We start from the raw sequence: 24,572 nt of genomic DNA, 5'->3' as shown, positions 1-24,572 counted from the left end.
GTCGTTCCCCGCTGGAGCCACATCTCTTGTTGCCAATGCTCAACACTTCCATGCTGGTCGCTCGCTAGACCTACCGCGTGTTGGTTGTCTGCCACGCTGGACCTGTCGCATGCTGGTTGTCTGCCACAATTCCCAACACCTAGTCATGAGCTGCCTGCACAACCTGTTAGTTGCACCTATCACCTACGACTATAGTCCTTGCTTGCTCTTGTCATGCCTGACCTCAACAACCCCTTTGACCTATCAGTCTTGTACCCTCAGCTCTGATACCAATTGTTGTGAGTGGCTATCCAGAAGTGTGAAGGTCTTCAGCAAAATAGAAGAGTGCAAGTGAGTGAGAGTGACAAAGAGAGAGAGAATGATATGATTTTGGGTGTACCAACAATGTGTTGGTACACAAAGAATAAAATGTATTTATACTTAGGGCACGTAAGGATGCATTCACATGTACAACTAAATAATACACGTGTACAATACATGGAGGTAAATAAAAGCCTTTATCCCAACACGATGAATGTCATTATTCTAACTTATAAGTTTTTAACTTATTTTATCTATGATCCATCATCCTTCGCTTTGAAGGATTAATGAGATTCGTATAGTGTGAAATGTATGATGGGATTGGTTCCATAAACCAATCCATGTTGTCGCACATATCTTGCATCCCCTTTGGCACAGTGAGGAGCAGTATACTAGCAAGGAGTTAGAGGAGGACTTCATGGAATACATGAGGCGCCTACTAAAAGAAACTAGAGCACATGGGTCCTCTTCCACACCAAAAAGAGAAACAACCTCACAACTACCCAACTGGAGCGTTTAGTATTTTGCCATTGCAATCTCCAGCTTCTTGAGAGGACCGCTCTATCCCCTGAGCCTTCACAAGTAAATTGGTAATGATTAGCATTATGTATAATCACCTTTTCAACCTTGACACTTAACATTGCTTGGAAGTTGAATTGTAAATTGTGATATGTATAAACATTGAACATGTTGAATCTTCTCTCATATGATATATCTTTGTCTCATTTACCTTTACAGGTGAATGTTGACATAATTGATATAGAGAAGATGCGTGACATCTCGCAGATACCACAAGAGGAGCGGAATATCTACTCCATGCTCTATGAGAAGCTATCGTCACCAATGCATGAGACTCATGAACAAAGGAGAGTTAGAGCGAGGGCCACACGAGGTCGTGCATCACAAGCAAAGTCATAGCTAGAGGTTGAGGCTGCTTCATCAACCTCTCAATCAAGGTCCTCGGAGTCGGAAGAGGAGATGGTACACAAATCCTCATAGTCCGGCTAAGTCATGAGTCATAACTCATGATATACAAGAGGCACTTTAGCATTGCAGAGTCCAAACTATATTTGTCAATTATTCATTGACGTTGATACTTATTACTCAGTAGTTACTAGAGTCTAGAGACAAGTAAACAATGCTCAGTGCTTACTGGACTTTTAAGTTTTGACAGATTATTCACATGACATAGTTACATGTATCATTATATCTTGATTTTACTTATTATACATCTTGACTCTTGTTCCATTGTTCTTGATGTCAGTCTCCACTATTCTTAATGTCAGTTTTCACTGCTCTTTAGATCATAGATGATTCATACGTCATGAATTATAATTCATTTTGTTGCCTTAAGTTTGGAAAATTGAGTCTTAATTGTATTAAGCTATCTTAAGTTTCAACCATTGAGTCTTGACTCTTCAATCTTCACTTCTGAGTCGTAACATGTGTAATGAATCATGATTTCAATCATATGACACGAAAACTCAAAGTTTTATATGAAATTTGGATACATGTTGTTATAGGCATTGATATATTTACATACCCACATAATATTGTATTTATTTTAGTGTACAATTCAAAACGTTGTTTTCCCTGATTATCTCTATTTCATTTTGCTAATGATAAACAAATGCATATGAATTTTATAATAATATATAGAAAATAATTTAGATAATATCATGAAATAATCAATGTATTAAATCAATGAAAAATTACATAGAAAATATATACTAGACACGCATAAATTAGGAGCATGAAAATATAATTTGATGTTTGAAAGATGAAAGAAAAATTTCACTTATGATTTTGCATTGCTTGGAATAAAGTTTTCAAAAAAACAATCAGCATTACACTTAGGACATAGCTAAATGAAAATTGATCTTTCTAGATAACATTGAAAGTTCGGCAAATGGTTTTAAAATTTGGCTGAAACTCCGATTTTTTCCGTTTTCGTTTCTCCGGTTTCCAAAACCCCCTCATATTATGCCCAGTAGCCTCTGTGAGAGAAAGCAATGCCAAGCAATGAAGGAGAAGCCACACTACAAAAACGCAGGTCCCAATAGCCCCTACGATAGATGAATGACGCCAAGTAATGAAAGAGGACCCAAGCTCCAAAAATGTAGGTCACTCGGTGATATAGACTGTCGCCAAAGGCGAGGATGCAAACGCTAAGCTGGAGATGATGATGTCAGGTAAGGAGAAGATCTCCAAACTTAAAAACACAAGTGAAGGTGGAGCCTAAAGAAGAAGGGTATTGAAGCCAAGCAAATGATGGTGATACCAAGTGAAAGATGCTCCAAACACAAGGCCTGATGCTGAAACAAGGCACCTAAAGCAAAAGAGAAAGGGTGAAGACAATCATGAGCCACAAACCGCAATGTTCTCCTAAAGGGGTGTAAGGGCAGTGGAAGGGGTTGGTGAGAGAAGGGAAGTGGTGGTGGTGACCGAAGAAGATGGTCAAGAATGATTGAAGAGAGAGAGGTAGTGGAAGTGAAGAATGAATGAAATGACTGTCTATTTATAGACATAAGTTGTCTAGGGTGACGCACCACTATCTGGATGCTCATTGAAAAAGTGGCCAAAATATGGACACAACTCTTTTTGGAGCTATCTGTGCAAAACCCTAAATGAAGTGTGTAAATTGAAGAAGTAGTTTCTCAACTAGAAAACACATGTCATTGCGATGAAGCCCACGACCAATAGAATTCACTAATCTTGAAATATGAGCAACTGAAGTTAAGGGCAGTTATAAGCAAAGCCCTAGAAGACTTTGGATTCTTATCAAAAATCAAGAAGGAAATTACAAAAGACTCATTCACTAAGGACATAAGGAGGCAATTACATCAAGGCCAAGAACAAACTCAAAGGGATTTTAAAGACATTGATGGGCTGCTCTATTATAAAGAACTCCTTATATTCCTCCCAGTTCTTTGCAAGTGGATATACTCAAAAAGAGACATGATCTCCCCTCAACAGGGCATTTTGGGTTTTAGAAGACAATTGAGCTAGTCTCAAGGGATTTTTTGTTGCTATAAATGTGGAAACCAGTCAAGGGACTTTATACGTTATCATGACACGTGCAATCAAGCTAAAGTCCCTCGTCATCAACCTCATGGCCTTCTTCAACCATTACCTATTCCAAATTAGCCATGGTCATCTTTATCCATGGACTTCATAGTCAAACTACCTTCTTCTAGAGGGTATGATTCCATCTTTGTGGTGGTTGGTCGATTCATAAAAATGGTGCACTTCATCCCATCCACTAAAAGTATCAATGGGAAAGGGATAGAAAGGCCCTTCCTAGAACAGATATGTCGGCACCATGGGTTACTTGATGATATTGTTTGTGATCGCAACCCCCAGTTTATATCTGGGTTTTGGAGAAGCCTCTTTAAACTTCTAGGAGTACAAGCGAATCTTTCTTCAACCAATCACCGAAAGTGATGAATAAACAAAAAGAGTGAATCAAGTCTTGGAACAATACCTTAGATGTACAATCAACTATCATCAAGACAATTGGGCGGATCTATTATCCCTTGTTGAGTTTGCATACAATAATTTATCCCATGCCTCCACTCAATTCACACCATTCCTTGCTAATTATGATCAACACCCAAGGATAGACAATCATGTAAGATCACAAGAGAATCCAATTGCTACAAACTTAGTTCAATACCTCTTTGATATTCATAAGGAGTTGCAAGCACTAATCAAACAAGCTCAAGAGAAATACAGATAAGCTTTGCATGCAACACCCATCATATAAAATTGGAGATCAAGTTTGGCTTCTTTGACAGGATCTATGTTCTTCTCACCCCTCCTAAAAACCAGATTATCAACGACTTGGGTCCTTCAAGATTCTTGGCCAAGTAAATCTAGTCATCTATCGTCTTCAACTTCCCCCGTCCATGAAATCCTGTGTTCCATGTTTCAATCTTGGAGCCATGTCATACATCTAGTATCCCTAGAAGAATACCAAGGCCATCGCCTCCAATCATAATCAAAGATCATCAAAATATGAATTAGACAAAATCCTGGACTCTTATCCATTAGAAGGGCTATGATACAAGTGAACAAACATGGAAACCAACTTCACATCTTCAAAGAGCTCTTGTTAAGATTCCCATATTTCATCTTCAATACCTAACCAAGATAAGGTCTATTCAAAAGCACACCAACGCTCCTCATGAAACACGATGCTAGAAAGGGGGATAATATAATGGACGCTCTAGCAAGAACAGCCCTTGGTTCACATGCTAGCCCCTAGATACATGAAGTTCCTAGAAGATTCCAAAACATTCTAGAAGATGTCTGTATCATCACCTATGTCATCGTTGATGTCAATGTACCATGTGCCAACGTGCATGTCATGCCATGTATCAACGTACATGCCATGTCATGTGGCATTCTATTGTAATGACATGTGTTCCCCTTAATCTCCCTAGGCTGTAGTATAAACAGGGATCATGGGCTACAAGCCCTTTAGTCTTACCAATACTAGTTGTGAGGCTCCTGCAATGTAAGTCATCTTCCAATTCTTGTCTTGTTCTAGTCTTGTCTTGCATTGAGTCTTGTCTTGTAATCAGACCATGCTCTTATGAGCATTCTCTTGTAATCAAGTTCTCTTGTAATCGAGTTATTTGGCAATCAAGTTCTAGTTCAATTTCTCTTTGAAGTTCTTCTCTTCTAAGTTGTGAGAGTAATCTCCTCGCTCTCAAAGAGCACTTGCTGTACTCATAGCACATATCTCCTGTTAGCAATTTGATTGGGAGCATTGTCTTCCTCATATTGAGTTTGCTTATAAGAGTGCTAAGCATTCGCCTATTGATTATAGCCGTTAATGTTTATTTATGGTTATGAACCGAAACCACTAATTGCCACAAAGCTCAAGGTGATGAAAATGCACTCCGTAGTTGACTTTCTATACAATATGCAAGAGATGTTAACCATTGCTAGGGAAAGGATTAGAATGGCTCAAGATCATGTCACATTTTATGCTAACTAGCACTATTTCTTGGGAGCTCCGAGAAGGCATGTGGGTTTACCTTGAAATTAACACAAGGTGAGTAAATTGTCCCCATTAAGGAAGTCCTACAGTATAAGGATATTGCTTGTTATGCTCCACTCGAATCTAAACTGATTCTTGACCTTAGGACTAAACAATCCCATCAGACCATTTATCACAAATATTTGGTCAAGTGAAAAAGCCGCAGAGACAAAGGCTACTTGGGAGTGAGTATATTCATCAAAGAGTCGTTTTTCTTACTATCTTTGAGCATATTGTTGAGGATAGCAATCATTCATAAGGGGAAGTTCTACGTCCCTGGGCACTCGGATAGGTGCTAGTAGCACTGGTCATAATGGTCTCATGAAATGTTTTAGTGCAAATGCACTAAGGGCACTTTGGGTTAGGGAAACCGAGTCTTACTTATAAGATGCAAGGCCCTATTGTGCACATTCATTGTGTGATCACCACTCTTAGACTCTTGACCCATTGGCCAATGCATCCATACACCAAGATGGTGTGGGCTAGCGACATGTGAAGCAATGCAGAAGCAAATGACCAAGACAAAGAGTGAACAGAGAGACGAGAGAGAGAGAGAGAGAGAGAGAGTAAAATGAAAAAAATCTACAGTGAAGAATGTTGTATAAGGATGCAAAAATATACGCTGGTGCGGAGGGAATATTTGCGAATGTCTCAACCTTGAAGATCTCAATCTCCGTCGGCCCTGAGGGCAGTCTCCACGGTCTGCGGCTTGAAATGTAAAAACAATCATTGGAGACTAGCAGGCTACTGAAATTAGGGCCAATAAATAGGCTAGGAAAAATGCCAAAAATGAAACAAGCTCAATGGTTCCTTCGAGAATGCCACAGGCCATCTTGCGGCTGCCACTCCTCAAGGACTCCCTCAATCCCTACATCACAAAGAGTGTCATGAGCCCAACAAGGAAAAGGTCGGAGCTCGCCTCGTCACTCTCCATCTATTAAAGTTTTGGGAAGATCCATCGATGGTGGGGGAGCAATCGGTGAGTCCGATAGCTAAGAACGAAGCTCCTCATTTAAAGAAGAGTCCTCAAGAGGCACAGGCTCCTAAGAAACAATTGTCGGCGCCCAACTATCACTAGGATCTCCAAGAACAAGGTGTTCCTCACCCCCTCTAAGGCTGAAACTTCCACAAACAGAACATCACAGCTTGTGTAGACATCCCGCTTAACAGGATTATACAATCAATAGCCTTGAGACTACGAGCTATAGCCCACAAACACCTATCATTTCGAAACTGCTTCAAATTTGACACGCTATGTCTTTGGGATGTGAATATAGGCATCACACCCAAAAACCCTGAAATAAGAAACATCTGGCTTAGACCCAAAGTATGTCTCATATGAAGTCATGCCAACAATAGAGGAAGCAAGGGAACGATTAAGGATGTGAATTGTAGTAGCCAAAACCTCCGCCCATAGAGACTAAGGTGTCTGATGATGCTCCATCATGGACGGGCTATCTTGATCACTTTGCGATTCTTCCACTCCGAGATGCCATTCTCCTGAGGGGTGTTTGTATTGGCAAACTCCTAGAGAATACCACGATCTACACAAAAACAAGCAAACTCATTAGAAACAAATTCTCCACCCTTATCTAATCATAAGGTCTTCAGCTTCCGGCCTGATCGGTTCTCCACAAAGAGCAACCAATCCTTAAAGTTGGAGAAAGCCTCCAACTTCAGCTTCAAGAAATAAATCCATGTCATCCTGCTGTAATCATCCACAATTAGCATGAAATACAAGCTTCCTCAAAGGAACTCCATCCTCATCCATCCACAAAGATCAGTAAAAACAAGCTCCAAGGGTGCTGAAGACTACCTCAAAGCCTTGTTGGGAACAGCATTACAGTCTGTTTCCCACGGATGCAGGATACACAAGGCTGCTGGCTCACCACAACATCCGGCAAACCTCAAACAAGTTGTCGCTTTGATGCCTTCCGAAGGTAATCATAAGTGAAGTGAGCAACCGAGCATGCCAAAGCCCAAACTAAGTTTGTGAGGTAAAAAGAAGACAAGTCAAGGCAAAAAAAGACCGCAACTTGTAGACTATGTTCTCCTCGTAACCTGAAGAAAAAACCTATCTCAATCCACGATCAAGAATCCGAAAAGAATCCTCATCAAATTCGACTAAGAGACCGAATCTTGTGCACCGAAAGTAGATGGTACCCCAAGGGTGGCACATAAAGGGCCTCGCATATATGGGGACCACCTCATCCTCCTAGAATAAGATGCATGTGTCCCCATCCCTGTATAGAAATAGACGAACTGTCACCAATGAGAATCTGGCCATATGAAAGGTAGCAAATGAGCAACACCTACTGAAGGAGTCCTGTGCCGAGAGGCACCACTGTCAACAATCCACTCCCGAGTGTATGGGGCTGTCAACGCAACATCAAAGCCATCAGGGTCAAATCCTCAACCACCTCTAAATGGAGGAAAGCAGTTGATAAGGGAGCAGCCACCGCTCCGAAATCCTTTGAAGATTTCTCATTTTTCTCCTTGTCAGGAAAATCTTTCTTCCAATGACCTGTTTTGCCAAAAATGTGACAAGTAGACTTCTTTTCTTTGTCCTTCTTAGATTTGTCCTCCTCCTTATTCTTTGATCATTCCCCTTTTTCTAAGAGGACTGACCAACCAAGGCCTCAAATTTACAAGCATTGATCCCTTTCGATTGCTCCTCTTGGTCCAAGACCATAGGAACCAACTCTTCCCACCGAAGGGTCTCAAACCACCCTGACGCAATCAAGGTGGAATAAAACCACTAAAATGGGGCACTAACTGAGAAAGAAGAGTTATCGCCATGTCTTCAAAAGTGATCGCCTTCCCTGATGGAGCTAAGTGAACGCGCCAAATAACACACACAAAGAGTAGAGAGCAGTAGAAAGGAGAGTGAGAATGATACCTTTGATATTCGTTACAAAGACTAGTGTACCTCTTTAGGTTTTAGATAGATATATATGAAAGTACAAATATGCTAAGGGTGTGTTCACACCCATACACATATAAAAGGCACAATGGCCCTTTATTCCCAACAACCTCCCACCTAAAGGCAATGTGCCTTAAGAGAGATGATGCAATAAGCAAACCGCTCTGTTGGAAGACCCCTCGTGAGAAGTTCTGCAGGATTATCATCTGTATGCACTTTGACAAGCTCAATGCTCTTGCTATCAAGTACATCTCTAATGAAGTGATACTTCACCTATATGTGCTTCATCTTTGCATGAAAGACGAGATTCTGAGCTAGCATGATAGCACTCTGACTATCACAATGGAAAACATGTAACTCTATAATACCAAGCTCTTCCACCAAATGTGAAAGCCATAAAGCCTCCTTGCATGCCTCAGTGGCAACCACATACTCTACCTCTGTAGTGGACAGTGCAACACACTTTTGTAGCCTGGAGATCCAAGAGACCGCTCCTCCTGTGAAGGTAAACACATACCTAGAAGTGGACTTTCTGCAGTCCGCATGACCAGCATAGTCTACATCCGTAAAGCCAACGACAGATGCCTTCTACTTTTCAAAGCGGATGCACAAATCCTTTGTGCCTTTGCGGTATCTCATAATACCTTTCACTACTTCCCAATGCTTTTTACCAAGGTTTGCCATATATTTGCTAACTATTCCCACTGCAAAGGCAATGTCGGGACATGTAGCAACCACAGTATACATCAAATTGCCAACAGCTAAAGCATATGGTATCTTGGCCATTTCAGCCTTCTCATCATCAGATGTAGGGCTGTCCTCTGCACTGAGTATCACATATGGAGGCAATGAAACCCCAATTGTTTTCCCCCCTTTCATATTGAAACGCTGCAAAACCTTGGAGATATACTCCTGCTGAGATAGATAGAGTAATCCTTTTGACCTATCTCTGAGTATTCACATGCCAAGAATGCAGTTTACATCACCAAGATCCTTTATGTTAAAGCTGCTATAAAGATTTACCTTCAGTGAGTCCAAGGCATGAGTATCCCTGCCAGCAATCAACATGTCATCTACATACAGAACCAAGATAATCAAGCTGCCATCTGCTGCCTTCTTGGTATACAAGCAGTGATCCACTTGACTTCTATCAAAACCTTGAGACTACATAAATGTATCAAACTTATGATACCATTCTCTTAGTCCTTGTTTCAGCCCATACAAACTCCTTTTGAGTTTACATACCATCTTCTCTTTCCCTTTTGCCACAAACCCTTCAGGTTGCTGCATATACCATCTTCTCAAACCTATATATATATATATATATATATATATATATATATATATATATATATATATATATATATATATATATATATATATATATATATATATATATTCATGCAGATCACCATGTAAGAATGCAATCTTTACATCCATCTGTATGAGCTCCATATCTTCAGCTGCAACCAAGCCCAAAATGGTTCTCAATGTAGTCATCTTAACTACAGGAGGGAAGATCTCATCAAAGTCAACTCCATATTCCTACTTGTACCCCTTCGCAACCAATCTTGCTTTGTACTTTGGCGAGAAACCAGAAGTGACATTCATCTTGTAAACCCATTTGCATGAAAGGGTTTTTTGCTCTTTAGGCAACTACACCAAGTCCCAAGTGCCATTTTTCTCAAGAGATTCCATCTTTGACAACATGGCTTTAAACCATTTCTTGTTGTTCCTATCTATCCATTGCTTCCTTGAAGCAAGACGGTTCACCACAGTACGTCAACATGACATAATCAACCACATTGTTTGCACCAAGAACGAATCTACCAGGTTGTCTGGTAGCCCTAGACGTTCTCCTAACCCAATGATCATTGTTTGCTAGCTGTTGAGCATGCAAATTTCCATGTTCTCAGCTTGCTGTCCTAGCATTTCAGCCTGCAAATCAGCATTAATGGCTTGTTGTCCTGGCTGTTCCTGCACATCCAATGGCTCATCATTATCAATGGCTGACTGACCATTTCCAGCATTATTTTTTGCATTTGCAAGTTCATTTACAGCAAGTATTTGCTGCTGTACAGCGGGCACATTTTGCTGTCCAAAAGGTATTTCTTCCCGGAATACAACCCTACAGACCTCCTCAATCTTTTCTAGTTGTTGATACATGTGATCTTCCCAGAAGATAACATCATTGCTGGGTACTATTTTCCTTTTCTCGAGACCCCACAATCTATACAACATTTCATTCTCGTCATCATATCCTAGGAAAATGCATTTACAGGACTTTAGCTCAAGTTTGTTGCGTTCTTCTTTACGAATGTGCAAAAAAGCCTCGCAACCAAACACTTTCAGGTGAGCATATGAAGGTGGCTTGCTCGACCACGCTTCTTGAGGGATTTCCTCCCCCCAAAAACCTATTCGATGACCGATTAATCAAGTGAACAGTTGTCATAACAGCCTCTGCCCAAAAGCCATGGGGTAATGCAACATGAGACAGCATAGTATGGATTTTATCATATATGCTTCGATTCATACGCAGCCACGTTTAAAGTGACCCTTCTTGCCACAATGATGGCATTCAACATCCTTACCACGTGATTTATTGCATCCCTTGCTATCAGATTTGCCTTTCTGCTGTGATCTGCCCCTAGTATGCAAAGCACTGGAAGACTTACTGGATGCATTGTTGTGCCGATTCATTTCTTCCATGAGTAGAGCACTCTTTACATCAACATACGAAAGCATCGCATTAGAATTGCCGATAGCAGTCCTGAATGTATCCCAACTCTCTAGCAAAGTGCAAAGCAAGAACGTAGCCTTAAATTCTTCATCAATCTTAAACTCCAGGGCAACCAGCTGGCTGAAAATGGAGTTAAACTCACTCAAGTGAGTAGACATTGCTATACCCGTAAACATTGCTTGTGGCACTCTTCTGGGCATACAGTTCTTCCAATCGAGTCCAAATAGCATATGCAGAATCCAAACCTTCAATGTTAAACAGCAAGGTATCAGAAATCAATAGCTCGATGGTAGAGCGTGCAAGCTCATTTAACTCATCCCAGTCTTCCCGTTCCATATCTGTGGGCTTTGCCCCTTTGGTCTCAATAGGCCTTGCTTGCTTCTTCTACAACAAGATATTATAGCACTATTTTTGCCAAACTGCAAAGTTATGTGCTCCTTCAAGCTTCTTAATATGCATGAGATGACTGCTGTCACTGCTGCCAGCCATGATTTTCAGCCCAAATGTGACCAACAAATTCAGCAAATGCAGGCCCAAACTGTCACATAAGTGACCAAGGTACAAACAAGTACCAACCAGCAATAAATAACCATGTAAAAGCACAAATTTCAGAACTGCAAATAAATCTTCAGAAGCACTAAACCTTGTGCTACAACACTCCACAACTGATTACAACTGTTCCAAGGACAAATACGTCACATTACATGAGAAGTCCCAAATCTTAGCTGCAATTTCTGTTGTACATGCACCCACGAGCACAAAATTTGACACGCACAGTCAAAAGCCCCAAAATTTTTGTGCTCAAAACATCAGCCATACATCTGCACAGTCTCACTGACATGCATAGAATTGTTAGAAATCAAGCTCACCGTCAGTGTGTCTTCATCTATGACCGACGTCTATGACAGCTAGTGTGTACAGCTGTCTACATGTGACTACATTAAATAAGTCGGGTTAGTAGTCAGTTAGTGACCTGACTAGAGTTAGTCAGTCTAGTCTACATTTACACTAGGTCACTTTATCTTGTTGTGTGTGTGCTTTTCAGTTTAGAGTGTGGAATATGAAGAAATGAACTTGGAAGCCTGAAGGCTCATGGATATGGAGTTTCTCCCTTTCTCTCTCTCTCCTTTTTGAACAAGAATAGGCCAATTTTGCCAAAATAGAGCAATTTCAGCAAAACCCCCAAATTTTTCCAAGTGCTAGATGTCCAAATTGCATGGAATTAAACCCGCATGTACATAAAATGACCAAATGGTGCACAAATTTCGCCCAAACAGCAAAATCCCCAAATTGCACGGGGTTCAATGTGCATCAATGTCAAGAAATTGGGTAAATTTCAGCCCAATTCTTGCATGTACATGAAAAGCCCCAAATGTCGAAGGCAAAATGTTAAAAATTCCTGCAATTTATGAGATAAATATCATTGTTGTGTGTTGCTCGCATCAAATCTAGAAAAATCCCCAAATTTCTTGGGTTCGGTGTGCACAAAATTCAATGAAATTGAAAAATTTTCACTAAAATGTGAAAAGCCCCAAAATTCCCGAGCAAATGTGCACCAATTTTAAGTCAGATTGTCCAGTTCTACATTAAAGTCCCCAAACCCGGGAAAAGCCCCAATTTTTTCAGGTTAGGCTTGCACACTGTGCATGTGTACACCAACACCCAGTTGTGGAAGGGGAACAAATTTGAAATATTAAAAAAGATGACAAAGATTTGACTCCCGGTTCGTGACCCGTGGCCCGTCTAGTCACAAGTGACCTATCGAACACGTCGCAACCTTGTCCTGTCAAAGCGCTCGTCACAGCCCATCCCATCCGCTGTCTAGTCCTGGTCACGTGCAAGTCCCGCGTGACCCCCTGTCGCCTGTCGCCTACTCTCCAACAGCCCGCCTGAACCATCGTGCAATCTTCGTCTCACCCCCCGTCAACCGCGTTGACCTTGCACTAACTTGCACCTACTGAACACTAACTATACTAATGCCGACACCTCTCACTTGAGGTCACCTGACTAGCTTGTGCCTGTCCACCTTCAAGAAGTATACACTCCTTGTGCTCTGATACCAATTTGATGGAGCCTGATGGAGCTCAGAGTGAATGCGCCGGATAACACACACAAAGAGTAAAGAGCAGTAGAAAGGAGAGTGAGCACGACACCTTTGATGTTCGGTACAAAGACTAGTGTACCTCTTTAGGTTTTAGATAGATATATATGAAAGTACAAATGTGCTAAGGGTATGTTCACATCCGTGTACATATAAAAGGCACGATGGCCCTTTATTCCCAACATTTCCTGTATTTTAAACCTACATCTGAAGCTGCCACAACTTGTTGATATACTCCCACATAGAAGATGACTTGTTGACACTCATGGTCCGCATGCTGCACTTCCAAAGTAACTCGCTTCATGACAATCATCCGATTGTGTACATTTGATCAAGCTCCAACCATATCTCTTGAGCCACCATCAAATGCTCAATATGAGAGAGAACAATTGTAGTACATGAGAGAAATAAAAACGAGTGAATGCGAGCATTGAGTTTATCCCAATGTGCCTAAACCTTTGGCAACTCCACCTTATCACTGAAAGAGAGTCTGGACTTGTCTCGCGAACAAGGACAATGAATAGCCTCTAAAACAAGCTCCGCCAAATCATAGGACTCCAGAATGGCAACCATCATGACCCACCAAAAGTGATAATTCTCACCATCGAGCTTTTGATCTAATGGAAGAGCCGGTAAGAGGGGCACCTTCTGATCCATGATCACCTGAAACTCGGTCTCGGCCTCAAAAGACATATTCACCTACAATGCCTGCACAAAATACAAAAAGTTGTCCTCTCTAACTATGAGGAGACAGCCTGCTAGGGCTCTTGTTCGCTCGTCCCACTCCTCCACCCGTCGGAGGCAATGAAAAGGTAAAGTCTGCAGTTGAAGGCCCAAAACGCAGCCTTCTTCCTTCTCTAACAGCAAAAACCAGCAACAGCTTCAACAAATTTTCTCCATTCACACGCCCACACCTGCCTCAGCCTTAATCTGATGCGCAGCCCTCCTACTCACACTTGAACGCTAAAAACGCAGCCTTGTGTCGCGCTGAAATCTCCTCTTCAAATGAGTCCACCCTAGGTCAGTCCTTCAATGCGCTGATACCATGTTAGAGTGAAGCAATACAGAAGCGAATGACCAAGACAAAGAGTGAACAGAGAGAGAAGAGAGAAAGAAAGAGACAGTGAAACGCAGAAAATCTGCAGTTAAGAATGTTGTATAAGGATGCAGAAATATACATACGTGCAGAGAGAATATCTACGTAGATCTCCACCTCGAAGATCTCAGTCTCCGTCAAAACTGAGGGCAATCTCCACGGTCTGCAGCCTAAAATCTGTGAAAACAACTGTTTGAGACTGCTGAAATCAGGGCCAATAAGTAGGCCAAGAAAAATGCCAAAAATAATGCAGGTTGACTACATTTAATGCAGCCGAATGGACAGCAGCTGTCCAACCTACACTGTCCAACTGCAGCAAACTGGCCGACTATGCCACATGGCACCTACGCTCCTTGACGCCTGTTGTATGGACTGACTGCCACGTGGACTACCTGGAGAAACTGTTGTCAAACTGCTCAGATCTGAAACTGTATCCAGGGAATGCCAATCTCTAAGAAACCCCTGGGATGAGATCATGACCCAACGTGCTACTAGCACCCAAGCTCAGGGGTGAGCCCATTTAGCTCTATGGTTGGAAAGTAAGTCCGATGTCCAATCCCTTTCATTGTGAGTTTGACTTGCATCATGTCTCATGTGTAGGTTGGATTCTAGGGGAACGTTTCAAGAGAGAGACTATGAAGAAAAATGAGCACTGCAAAAAAACTCAAAGAAAATACTCAGGAAATGGAATCCATATACCAAGACAAGATGGTACAGATACAATAGTGAGTCATCGATTGTTGGGGCGCTAGCACCAACTCTCTCTCTCTCTCCAAGAAAACCTGCAACTAATGGGAGAGCAGAAGAGAGAATTATTACTGCAATTTTCCAACCATTGATGATCAGTCCAACCACCACTAGAGACAATCAAAGTGCTTCTACCAATTGATTAGGAGGCCATTGGAGCCAAGTGACAGCCCCTATAGGCTATCACCAAGCAAATGACAAGAAGTTTGGGTCCCATAAGGGTGGCTACCTGTGAGACTTCTATTGGTAGTGGATTGCAATCATTTGGTCACTTCTTGCAAGGCAATAGCAAATTTGAGCACTTTCTCACAATAGAAATTAAATATTTTCTCTCTCCTCTACCAAAAATCCCTCCATAAATTTCAGCCATTTTCAAGCCTTGGTAAAGAGCACTTGTGTTTTTGCTATTGTCTTAGTTCACAGCAAAAATTAGGGATTAGCAGCCACCTCAAGTCCAATACTAGGAAACTGAAGGGCTTAGTACTTGAAATCAACAGCTGCAATTTAAGACATTGCCACAAATTTCAAGAAGCTAGTTATATCAATTGGATTTGGGGTTCATTTTGACTAGCCAAGGGTCAATTAGAGACCAATCCCTTGTAAGATCAAGGGGTAAATTTGATAAAAAGACTTGCTGGTCATAAATGACAGTAAGAGGCATTGAAGAGCGAAGGAGATCAGAGCAATCTCTACGTATTACAATGCAAGTTAAAGAAATACGACAAGGGGCACCAATTTTTGGAACCAATCGAGTATTCATTGTCCCAATACCAAGTGGTGACATTTGTATTTTCAGTTTGTGTGAATTTTGTGCTTGTTGTAATTAGTGTTAGATCAAATCATCTACCACTGTATCCAAGAAGATCATAGTATATACAACAAGGACCAACAAAGTAGAACCATGGATACCCAAGCAGTGGGTGCACAAGCCACCATCAAGGTGTCTCAAAGAGATCTTGATATCGATGTCAATCGTATCAACTCTTGAAACAGAGAAGAATCATAGCAACTCTCAATACCTATCAACAATGTCTCACAATAGCATACAAGACCATCATGTTAAAAATACCTTTGAATATATGTGACCATGAATTCCCCGCCTTGGCTAGACTACCAAAGTATCCCCTTACGTAAGCTCAAACTAGGAGCCAATCTTGCTCTTTGTCAAAGAACCGGCTCATTATGCCTCTAGATATCAATCCCAACTCCAAGATTTGAACCTATCAAACTTTGGTCGACGATGCATTAGAAAAACCCCTCTTGGAAACCTATATACCTATTTACCTATATAGATGAGATGTACCAATTCCATCTCACCACCCTCTCATACTCCCTCCCTAGCACTAGAGAGTTGTGAGGGATGACTGCATCATCTGTACTAGCAATCTAGAAGGAAGGCCCCTGCAACCATCGCTAGGGCCACATAGCAAGAGAGCCTAAACCTAGACCTGGAGATGAGAAAGACTCACCGAGAGAGTTATCACCCTTCATCACCGACTACTCTTGCTCTTGTCGTAAAGCTGCTAATGGCATGCAATCCTTCCAAAGATGTCTCTTCTGGCCACAAGAAGAGCATGATGACTTCCTCTTCTTCTTTCATATATCACCCCTCTCTGAAACTATAACATCTGAAGTACCAAGAGATAGCATCCTCATAAAAACCTGAAATTGAATGCAGCAAGTCTCCAACATAACATTGGTAGATGAGTAAATAAGGTCTACATGTGGACCATCAAGAGGAGATGCCGAAGGAGCCATAAGAAGAGAGATACAGAGAGGATGAAAAAAGACAAGTGATCTTCAAGGAGAAAAGGATGCCGAAAATGCAAACTCACAAGGATTGCATGAGTTCTTTGCAGGAAGAAAAGCACATAAAGAAAAAAGCAACAGTAACCACACTGTAGTAATGAGACACAACAACCGGATGCACATGAACCCTCTATAAAATTGAGTAGAGTATCACAACAAAAAAATACGGACCAAACACAGCCAAAAAATAGCTTGAAGCCTATCCCTAGCCCTACATAGAAGGGAAAAGACACAACGCAAATATTGATCAAGAAAATGCAAATAGTAGCTACATTAAATGCAGTTGACTTGCAAAAAAACATGTTGCCGCACCCTGCTATCCCCAAAATGCAAATGTGGAAGGGTCAATAACAGGTCCCCAACCTTAAAACAGCCCCAAGAGTCTCTAAACACAAATGGAAAACTGCAAAATGCTGAGAAAATAGCAGAAAAACAGGCTAAAAATTAGCAGAGGATGGTTATCCAAGCTATAAATCAGTCACAGCAATCAGAACAGGTCCAAAAAGCAAACGAAAAGTCAAAACTCAAACCTGAAATTGTGTAAACCAGCAAACAAAAAGTCAATTTTGTAAAACAGCAGTAAGAACAATGATCCTGCAATCTGATACCATGTTAGAAGTGGATGCAGTGATGGGTGCATGGAAAACTATTGTAATAGACTACTGAACACGAGAGACAAAGAAAAGAGAAACACTACAAAAAAAAGAACACTACACAAAGAACTCGGAAGCAAAGAGAGGCTTAGGAAATGGAATCCATATACCAAGATATAAGATTGTACAAAACCAATGTGAGCCACCAACTGTGAAGGCACTCACACCTACTTGAAAGGTGTAAGTCCGGTTGCAACTTTATATGCTGTCCAGAAAGCCCACAATACTGAATCAAGTTTAATATCCCAATCTTCCCGATTGTCTTCAACAATTTTCTTCAAAATACGTGCCTGATAGTCAGTTCTCTGATCACTTGAATCAGGAAATGCTTCCCCCGATCACTGATCAACTCAATCAGATAGCCAAATCTGGTCATAACATTAGAGTACAAAAACTTTACCACACTTGCTGCCTTATTATCCTTTAATGCCTGAGCTTCAACCCACTTAGTAGCATAATTAGTACAAACTAAAATGTATGTGTTACCTGTCCTTTTTACAGCTGGTTTAATGGGACCAACAAAGTCAATGCCCCACTTTTGAAATGGCTCAAGTGGCAACACAAAATGATCTTACATCCTATCCCTGTCAAGTGGTTGACCTTCCTTGAGACACTGCAAACATTCTTTGGCATACTGATGAGCATCTTTCAACACAGTAGGCCACCATAACCCTACTTGTAGTATTTTCCTGCTTGTAATCTCTCCAGAGAAATGACCTCCTGATAGTCAGGCATGAGCTTCATGTAACACTGCTGGTTGCTCAAACTCAGGAACACACCTTCTTAAGATATTATCAACTCCCCTCCTGTACAATGTATTCATAATAACCTCTCCCTCCACCAGAACTTGTGAGATGATGAGTGACAGATGATGCATAATGACTGTGGAACTGCCTGAATAAATAGGCAAAAATAATGCCATAAATTATCTCGGGTCGGGGCTAGCATAAAATGCTAAAATAGCCATCATAAAATGCTTAAATATTCTAGGAAATAAACTAGTGTCCTAGACTACTAAAACACATGCACAGGCTCAGCCATGAACTAACATATCTCCTAACACTGGGATTATCGCATCTCCTCCGCTAATCCAAGTGCCTTCTACTATCAAAATTAACCAACAAGCTTTCAAACCAATTTGTCCCTTGGTTTGCTTGGGGATTGGCCTTCACCTTACTCCTTGAAAGACAAATTAAGCTCCAAATTTGATATGGGCTAGCTGACCTCTTGGATCTCCCTAAAATTCTTTGATTTCAGTTATTGGAATTCGAGTCTTAGACCCTCAATTCTGAGCAGACATCCCGAGATGGCTGTCAAATCCTAATTTCTACTGTAAATTAGAATTTAAATCAGAGATTTTCCAATATCTCCAACTCTGATAACTCAAATGGTTGGATTTTGCTAAGATAACTTGAGAGAAGGTTATAGGATGAGAGAGAATGCTATAGAGAGAAATTTCAAAGTTTCACTACTGTTGCCGTGCTCAAACAATCATGGAAGTTGTCACCTACAACTTAAAACCACCATAAAGACTATTGTCCCCTCCTATATACTATCACCTGCATCAGAAGAACCTTGGGTTGTTGTCATCTACACCTCAAAGGCTCCAAACTACTGTCACCTACTATAGGATTGGCCCCTGGTGGCTACAAATCACATCAGCAGCATCTCCCTGCTCTCTAATAGCCTTATTCTCTCTCACAATGGTTGAAATAGATATCCACCAAATCCTCAAAAAGTGTTTTTCACTTGCATGAGTAAGTTTTGCCAAGTGACAGCCTTCTAATCCCATTTTTCAGCATTATTCAACTGATTAAATTAATTTTTAAAATATTAATTCTAATAACTAATTTAATTATTATTCTAGTGTCCAAACAAATAATTTCATTAGCCAATAATTAAATTGGCTAGGGCAATTGGTCTTCCAAGTATTCCTAAGCAATCATTAGCTCTTAGGCCAACATTAATTAATTAATTAATGCCTAGTCTCTAATGTTACCACTAACATTAGTGGTCAATAAATCGGACTAGGCCAAAATCTAGCACTATACACCACCTAGCACTTGTCAAACATAACTTACTACAACTTTTGCCTTTAGCATCAATTGATACTTTGGCGTCTTCGGTCCCGCACCATGACAAGTCACTTTAGCACATTTGATTAACTTTGAATCAAATGCTAAGCAAAGCAATAAAATTTCACATCCTCCTAACACAATGTGATAATAGAAATAAAAGGTGAAAACTAACTAAGAGACAATGAACACATAAGATGAATAAATCAAAGGGATGAGTTGAAAAGTGTGTTGTACTCTATATGACTTGAAACACAGCAGGCAGCCCTGGAATGTGATCAGCAGCTTGAAACGCAAATTTGGGAGTCTTGATCACGCTGAACATGACAATGGCAGCTCAGAACAATGGGAAGCAAGCTAGGAAAAGTTAGGAGGATGAAGGCAACAGAAGCTGGCTACAAAATGCAGCTGTCAGCTGCCCCTGGAGGAGTAGGCGACTGCTATAGACTGCAAATGCAGGCTACAGATGAGCTGGCAGCATTGAAATGCAAAGATCTGGAGACTCTCTTCTTGATGGCAATGGCTGGAAACAATGTGGACAGGCTGGAAAGCTAACATCTGCAACAAATGCAATGTCATGAGGCCGAAGACTGTTCGCTAGGAGCTGATGGGAGGCTGGTCACCACCACAAATTAAGGTATCAACCATGGAGGGGTGTAGACAACGATGGAGAAGTAGGCGCCAACTGGAGGAGAACTTGCAATGAATGATTGAAATAGGCTAAGTGGAAGGGCAACCTCCTATTTATAGATGTGGATCCTCCCAAATTAGGGTTTAGCTTATGGGACATAGACACTCTTTAGGAAAGTTCAGTCAAGTTTCAGGGCTGTAATTAAGAGCTAATTAGTTTGTAATGCATTTTTTGGCTCAACAAGCTGCCCTTTGACCAATGCTAGTACCCATAGCACTACAACTTCGTCTACCAATCTAGAACCACCAAATGCATGAGGTCAATCAATGTTTGTGCACCTCCTCAAGATGGAACCCTCTTCTTGGAGCTAGCAGAGAATCAATCAAGAAGAACTTGTTTGGCTTTGTTGAAAAGAAATAGCAAAAGTTATACTGCCTCCATGCATGTCATCTCCATTGCCATATGTGTTGCAAAGCCTAAATGGTTGGAGGAAAACTTCATTGTACTAGTATTGTAGAGAAGAGATGAAAATCTTGGAATTGTCTAACTCCAATCAACAAGAGTTGGTTCCAATATCAACTATAAGCCACTAGGTTCCAAATCTGCAACTCATTTCCCATACTCTAAATCCACAAACACATCCCTACCAAATCCAAGACACTCCCTTGATCAGTTCGCATCAATCTTCACTTGGTCTCACTCAGCCACAAACACTCCAACGTGCGCTCCTTCAACCACATGCTCACAGTTGTGTTGTCCTACTTTCACAAACCTCCACCACAAGCATTGGCTCCACCCAGCAAAGGACCATCCAAGTCCATGGCACAAGTAGACATATCGGCTGGACAGTTGCTTTCAGTGATCTCCTTTTTTGTTGAACGAAAACAACTTGTTTAAATGTTCTCCATTGAACACAGGCTTGATCATGACAACTACTCAACAAAGTAAAACATGCTAGGTCTTTATGATCATCTGCTGCCAGCATCTTGTGCCTGCCATCTGCATATCGGTGGAACCTAAACGCACCAACCATTTTCACTCAGTTGAAAAGGTTGTGTTACTTCTACCAGTCATGGTAGAAAAGAATACACTCCAGGGAAGAGTTCCTTGCATTGTTTGTGCCACATCTGATCATGATCAAGCTCCAAATGGTGGGCACCCCATCTTGTCTGCATTGCTACTTTGGATCGAACATATGCATACATTCATATCTGACAAAAGTTGAGAAAAGATGTACCTGCACATTAGTATACAAGAAGGTAAGAACCATAAGCAAACCCATCCGCGTTGTTCCACTCTGTCCAACCAGTGTTTCAGAGTTTAATTCAGGAACTTTACACACATGTGTTATGCAATGCTTTCTGCCAAACAGCTTATGTACAATAATGTGAAGGTTGTCCATAAATTCAGGTCATCCCTCCATCAGGGCCTACAAAGAAGCTCATCAGTATTCTCTCCACCATCAGCCTGTAACCACTTCTCTTATTGCTTCCAAAATAACATGCTTGCTGCTTGCAGGCATACGTCATCAGCCCAGCCTGCAGGCTCAGGATAACAGCATAGGCCTCTTTGTGATATATTCCGTGCAACTCATATCATCATGATTGTATGCAGCTTGTATCATCTAGGTAAATAACTTTTTCTCACATGGTCAATCTGTCTTTTATGTTTGATGGCCATCTGTTTGCCTCAAAATCCTACTTAATTCAATAGGTTTCCCAAATCTACGAATTCTAACAAAACTCGCTCATTAATACATAGCAATTGCATAAGTCAGAACAAATCAAATAGGCCACTACTTTTGCAATCAAACTCGTGCATCCCTGATCAATCACTCCATAAACATCATGTGCAATAAGAACATAGACATACACAGGCAAAGTATTAGATATGTTGAGAATTGTGCATTCAGAGAAATGAAACTGTACCGTTTGTTCTGATCCTGTTGTGAAAACTCGTCTTTATTTTGTATAACCCCAAGCCTGTCTTTGACCGACCGTTTTCTATTGGTGCCTGTCCCACTGGAAGCAATTCGATCTGAATACATCTCCCTCAAGCTGTTACTGTTGTATGCCTGGATTTCATAGGAACAGTGCCAAGGGTAAGATCATCCTGGGTGTAACCTGTTTGTTCTGAAAGGGACAGTAGCATTTGCATTCTGGTGAATTGTGCAACTGTACAGGCATATCCAGATGATGAGGTGCGAACAACCAGACACAGTAGATAATATACGTGCTATACTAAGAATTGTATCTTCTCGTCCATGAACAAGCAGACACACGCAAGACAGTTAGGTAATCGACATGCTATACTAAGGATTGTGCTACTAACTTGATGCTGAAACTTGAAAATTTCAGCTGGGTCTGTCGAAATTGCTCAATAGAGACGCAGGGCAAGGACGAGTTACGACATTCTGGAGAACTAAAAGCAGAAAGAAAAAAATGAAAACCCCCCAAAAAAATTTAAAACAATTTAGAAAAAGAGCGGAGGGGGCGGGCAAACCTTGTGTTGAAGATGGAGGGTGTCAAAGCCTCTGGTGCGAGACATCCACCAGCTATCCCAACCGACGCTTATGGCGGCCTAGTCTGCAGTACAGGATCCCATGGCGCCTCTGCTGCTGCTGCTGCTGCTTCGTGTCAAGAAAAGGCGAATTGCAAGTGGCATCCTCCCGTGAGGACGAGAGGAACTGACTTAAACGACTGGGCTTTTGTAAATTTGAGATGGCAGCCAAAATGGGGAAGGCAAAAGAGAGGGAGAGAGATCAAAGCCCATTGACACATTTGATGGGCACGAGCCCTTGCGTCGCGGCCGCCCATCATCTTGGTCGTGGGCCTATGCGCAAAAGCAATGGCATTGTTATGCGAGCGGTGATCAAGACAAGCCTCTCCCACAACCCGATAATGAGACGTTAAGGAGTGCTGATTAGGATTATTGACTTCGTCAGATATACAACGCAACACAAAAATTTTAAATGTTTCAACAAACTCCACGAGAACCACACATGAAACCAAACAACACACAATGCTTCTCGTAGCTCAAAAACAACAAAGAACTCAATCCGGGTAGAGCATCACACACGCCTTACAATGTTTGAAAACACAAACTTCAAAGAGAAAACCAATTGCACGAAATTTCCATACCTTAAAATAACCTTGAGCCGACACTCGACACTTCAACAACGAGGTTCCAAATCTTCACAAATAGCATTTCAAGTCTCCACTTGCACACGTGCGACCCTCCAATCTCCTCTCACAAGATACAAGAAGCTTAGAAGGAGTAGGGCAATGTAAGGCTCTTCTCACTTCTCCTCCTTATATAGTTAGTTTTTCATCCACTCATACGTTGTGTTTTTGGATTGTTGCTTTTCCAAAAAGCCTAAGACTTTTTAAGCCTTACCTTTCTCAAAGGCTTTAAAAAACTCAAATTTTAAGCCCAAAATTAAAAGCCTTTAAGGGTTCCAATCAAGCGTGAGCCATAAGGCTTTAAAAAAACTAAGCATTAAAACAAACGTCTTTCTAAAAATATCAACATCCTTGCATTTCGAACGTTGTCTTCCTATCACCATCAACATCGCCATCTCAATCTCAATGCCTTCAAAATGTTGTTACCTACCCACAATTATGCCATCACATTGCGTTTCTTTTATGGTCATTTTGCTTGTGATCCATCAAAAACGCCATCGACATCGCTCACAGGCCTCCATCTTCTTTATTTCATCTAATGCTTTGAAGCTTTCATTTCCACCATGATCCTCAATAAGCCGTCTCGTCATCAAAATATGTTGAATGCCCCATTATTGTCCATCATCAATGGTAGCCTCCATTACTCCCTGCAATTCGATGTCGTCTCTTTTTTGCCAATCTGCATCAAATTGTCACTCTCATTTCCCAAACTACGTAAACCTATATGTTTCATTGGCTGCACCTCTGGCATTTTGACTAACTCTAATCACATCCAATCTCGTTTTGACTCCAAATTGAATCGATCTCCTTATCCAAGCCAATAGTTGGTGGTATAAGCATCCTCTCCCTCCATTCCATTGTACCCTTGCTCTTGCTCATAACCTAGCCTTAAGCCATTGCCTCTCTAGTTTTCCAATTCCAAAGGGGCTTGAAAATAGCATGCATTGACATCTTCATAAAGGTCCTCATACTCTTTAATAGCTACCATGTCATCTAAGTTTTTTTGCCTAAAGCTAGTGCATTCTGAGTATAAACTCCACCATATTGTCACGTGCACTAGTCCATACAATGAAGGCAAATGTCATGGTTCCTTGTGATATCTTGATAATATCCAAGGCCAATAAGCTAAAGACTAGTATGGATCTCTAAAACACGTCCCATTCCACATTCATCACTTGCAATCCATATCACTTGATCCCCCTTTTTTCACCATTAAAAATTTGCCATGACTTGCTAGGAGAAACAACATCAATCCCTTTACTAATGAT

The 24,572-nt window shown here is 41.1% G+C and overlaps 1 protein-coding gene across 3 annotated transcripts in view; it reads right to left on the bottom strand.

The window, feature by feature from the left end:
* LOC148030569 (uncharacterized) overlaps nt 1-22,832 on the bottom strand; it is a 109,388-nt gene extending 86,556 nt beyond the window's left edge. Inside the window, exons 1-3 of one of the 3 annotated variants that reach the window (XM_087687281.1) lie at nt 22,625-22,831; nt 22,454-22,543; nt 22,051-22,196 (exon numbers count right to left, since the gene is read on the bottom strand). In XM_087687281.1, coding sequence (XP_087543407.1) covers nt 22,051-22,169 — 119 coding nt within the window. In that variant the 5' untranslated portion in view covers nt 22,170-22,196; nt 22,454-22,543; nt 22,625-22,831. Of the gene's footprint in view, nt 1-22,050; nt 22,197-22,453; nt 22,544-22,624 lie in introns of all 3 variants that reach the window. The other 2 variants (XM_087687279.1, XM_087687278.1) reach the window with 2 other exon arrangements.
* Between the last annotated feature and the right edge of the window lie 1,740 nt (nt 22,833-24,572).

This window comes from Lygodium microphyllum, chromosome 10, assembly GCF_053477565.2.
Source record: "Lygodium microphyllum isolate KBCC chromosome 10, Lygodium_microphyllum_v1.1.10, whole genome shotgun sequence".
Taxonomy (NCBI): Eukaryota; Viridiplantae; Streptophyta; class Polypodiopsida; order Schizaeales; family Lygodiaceae; genus Lygodium; species Lygodium microphyllum.
Note: the sequence above shows the minus strand (reverse complement) of the source record. Positions and strands in the feature narration are given on the sequence as shown.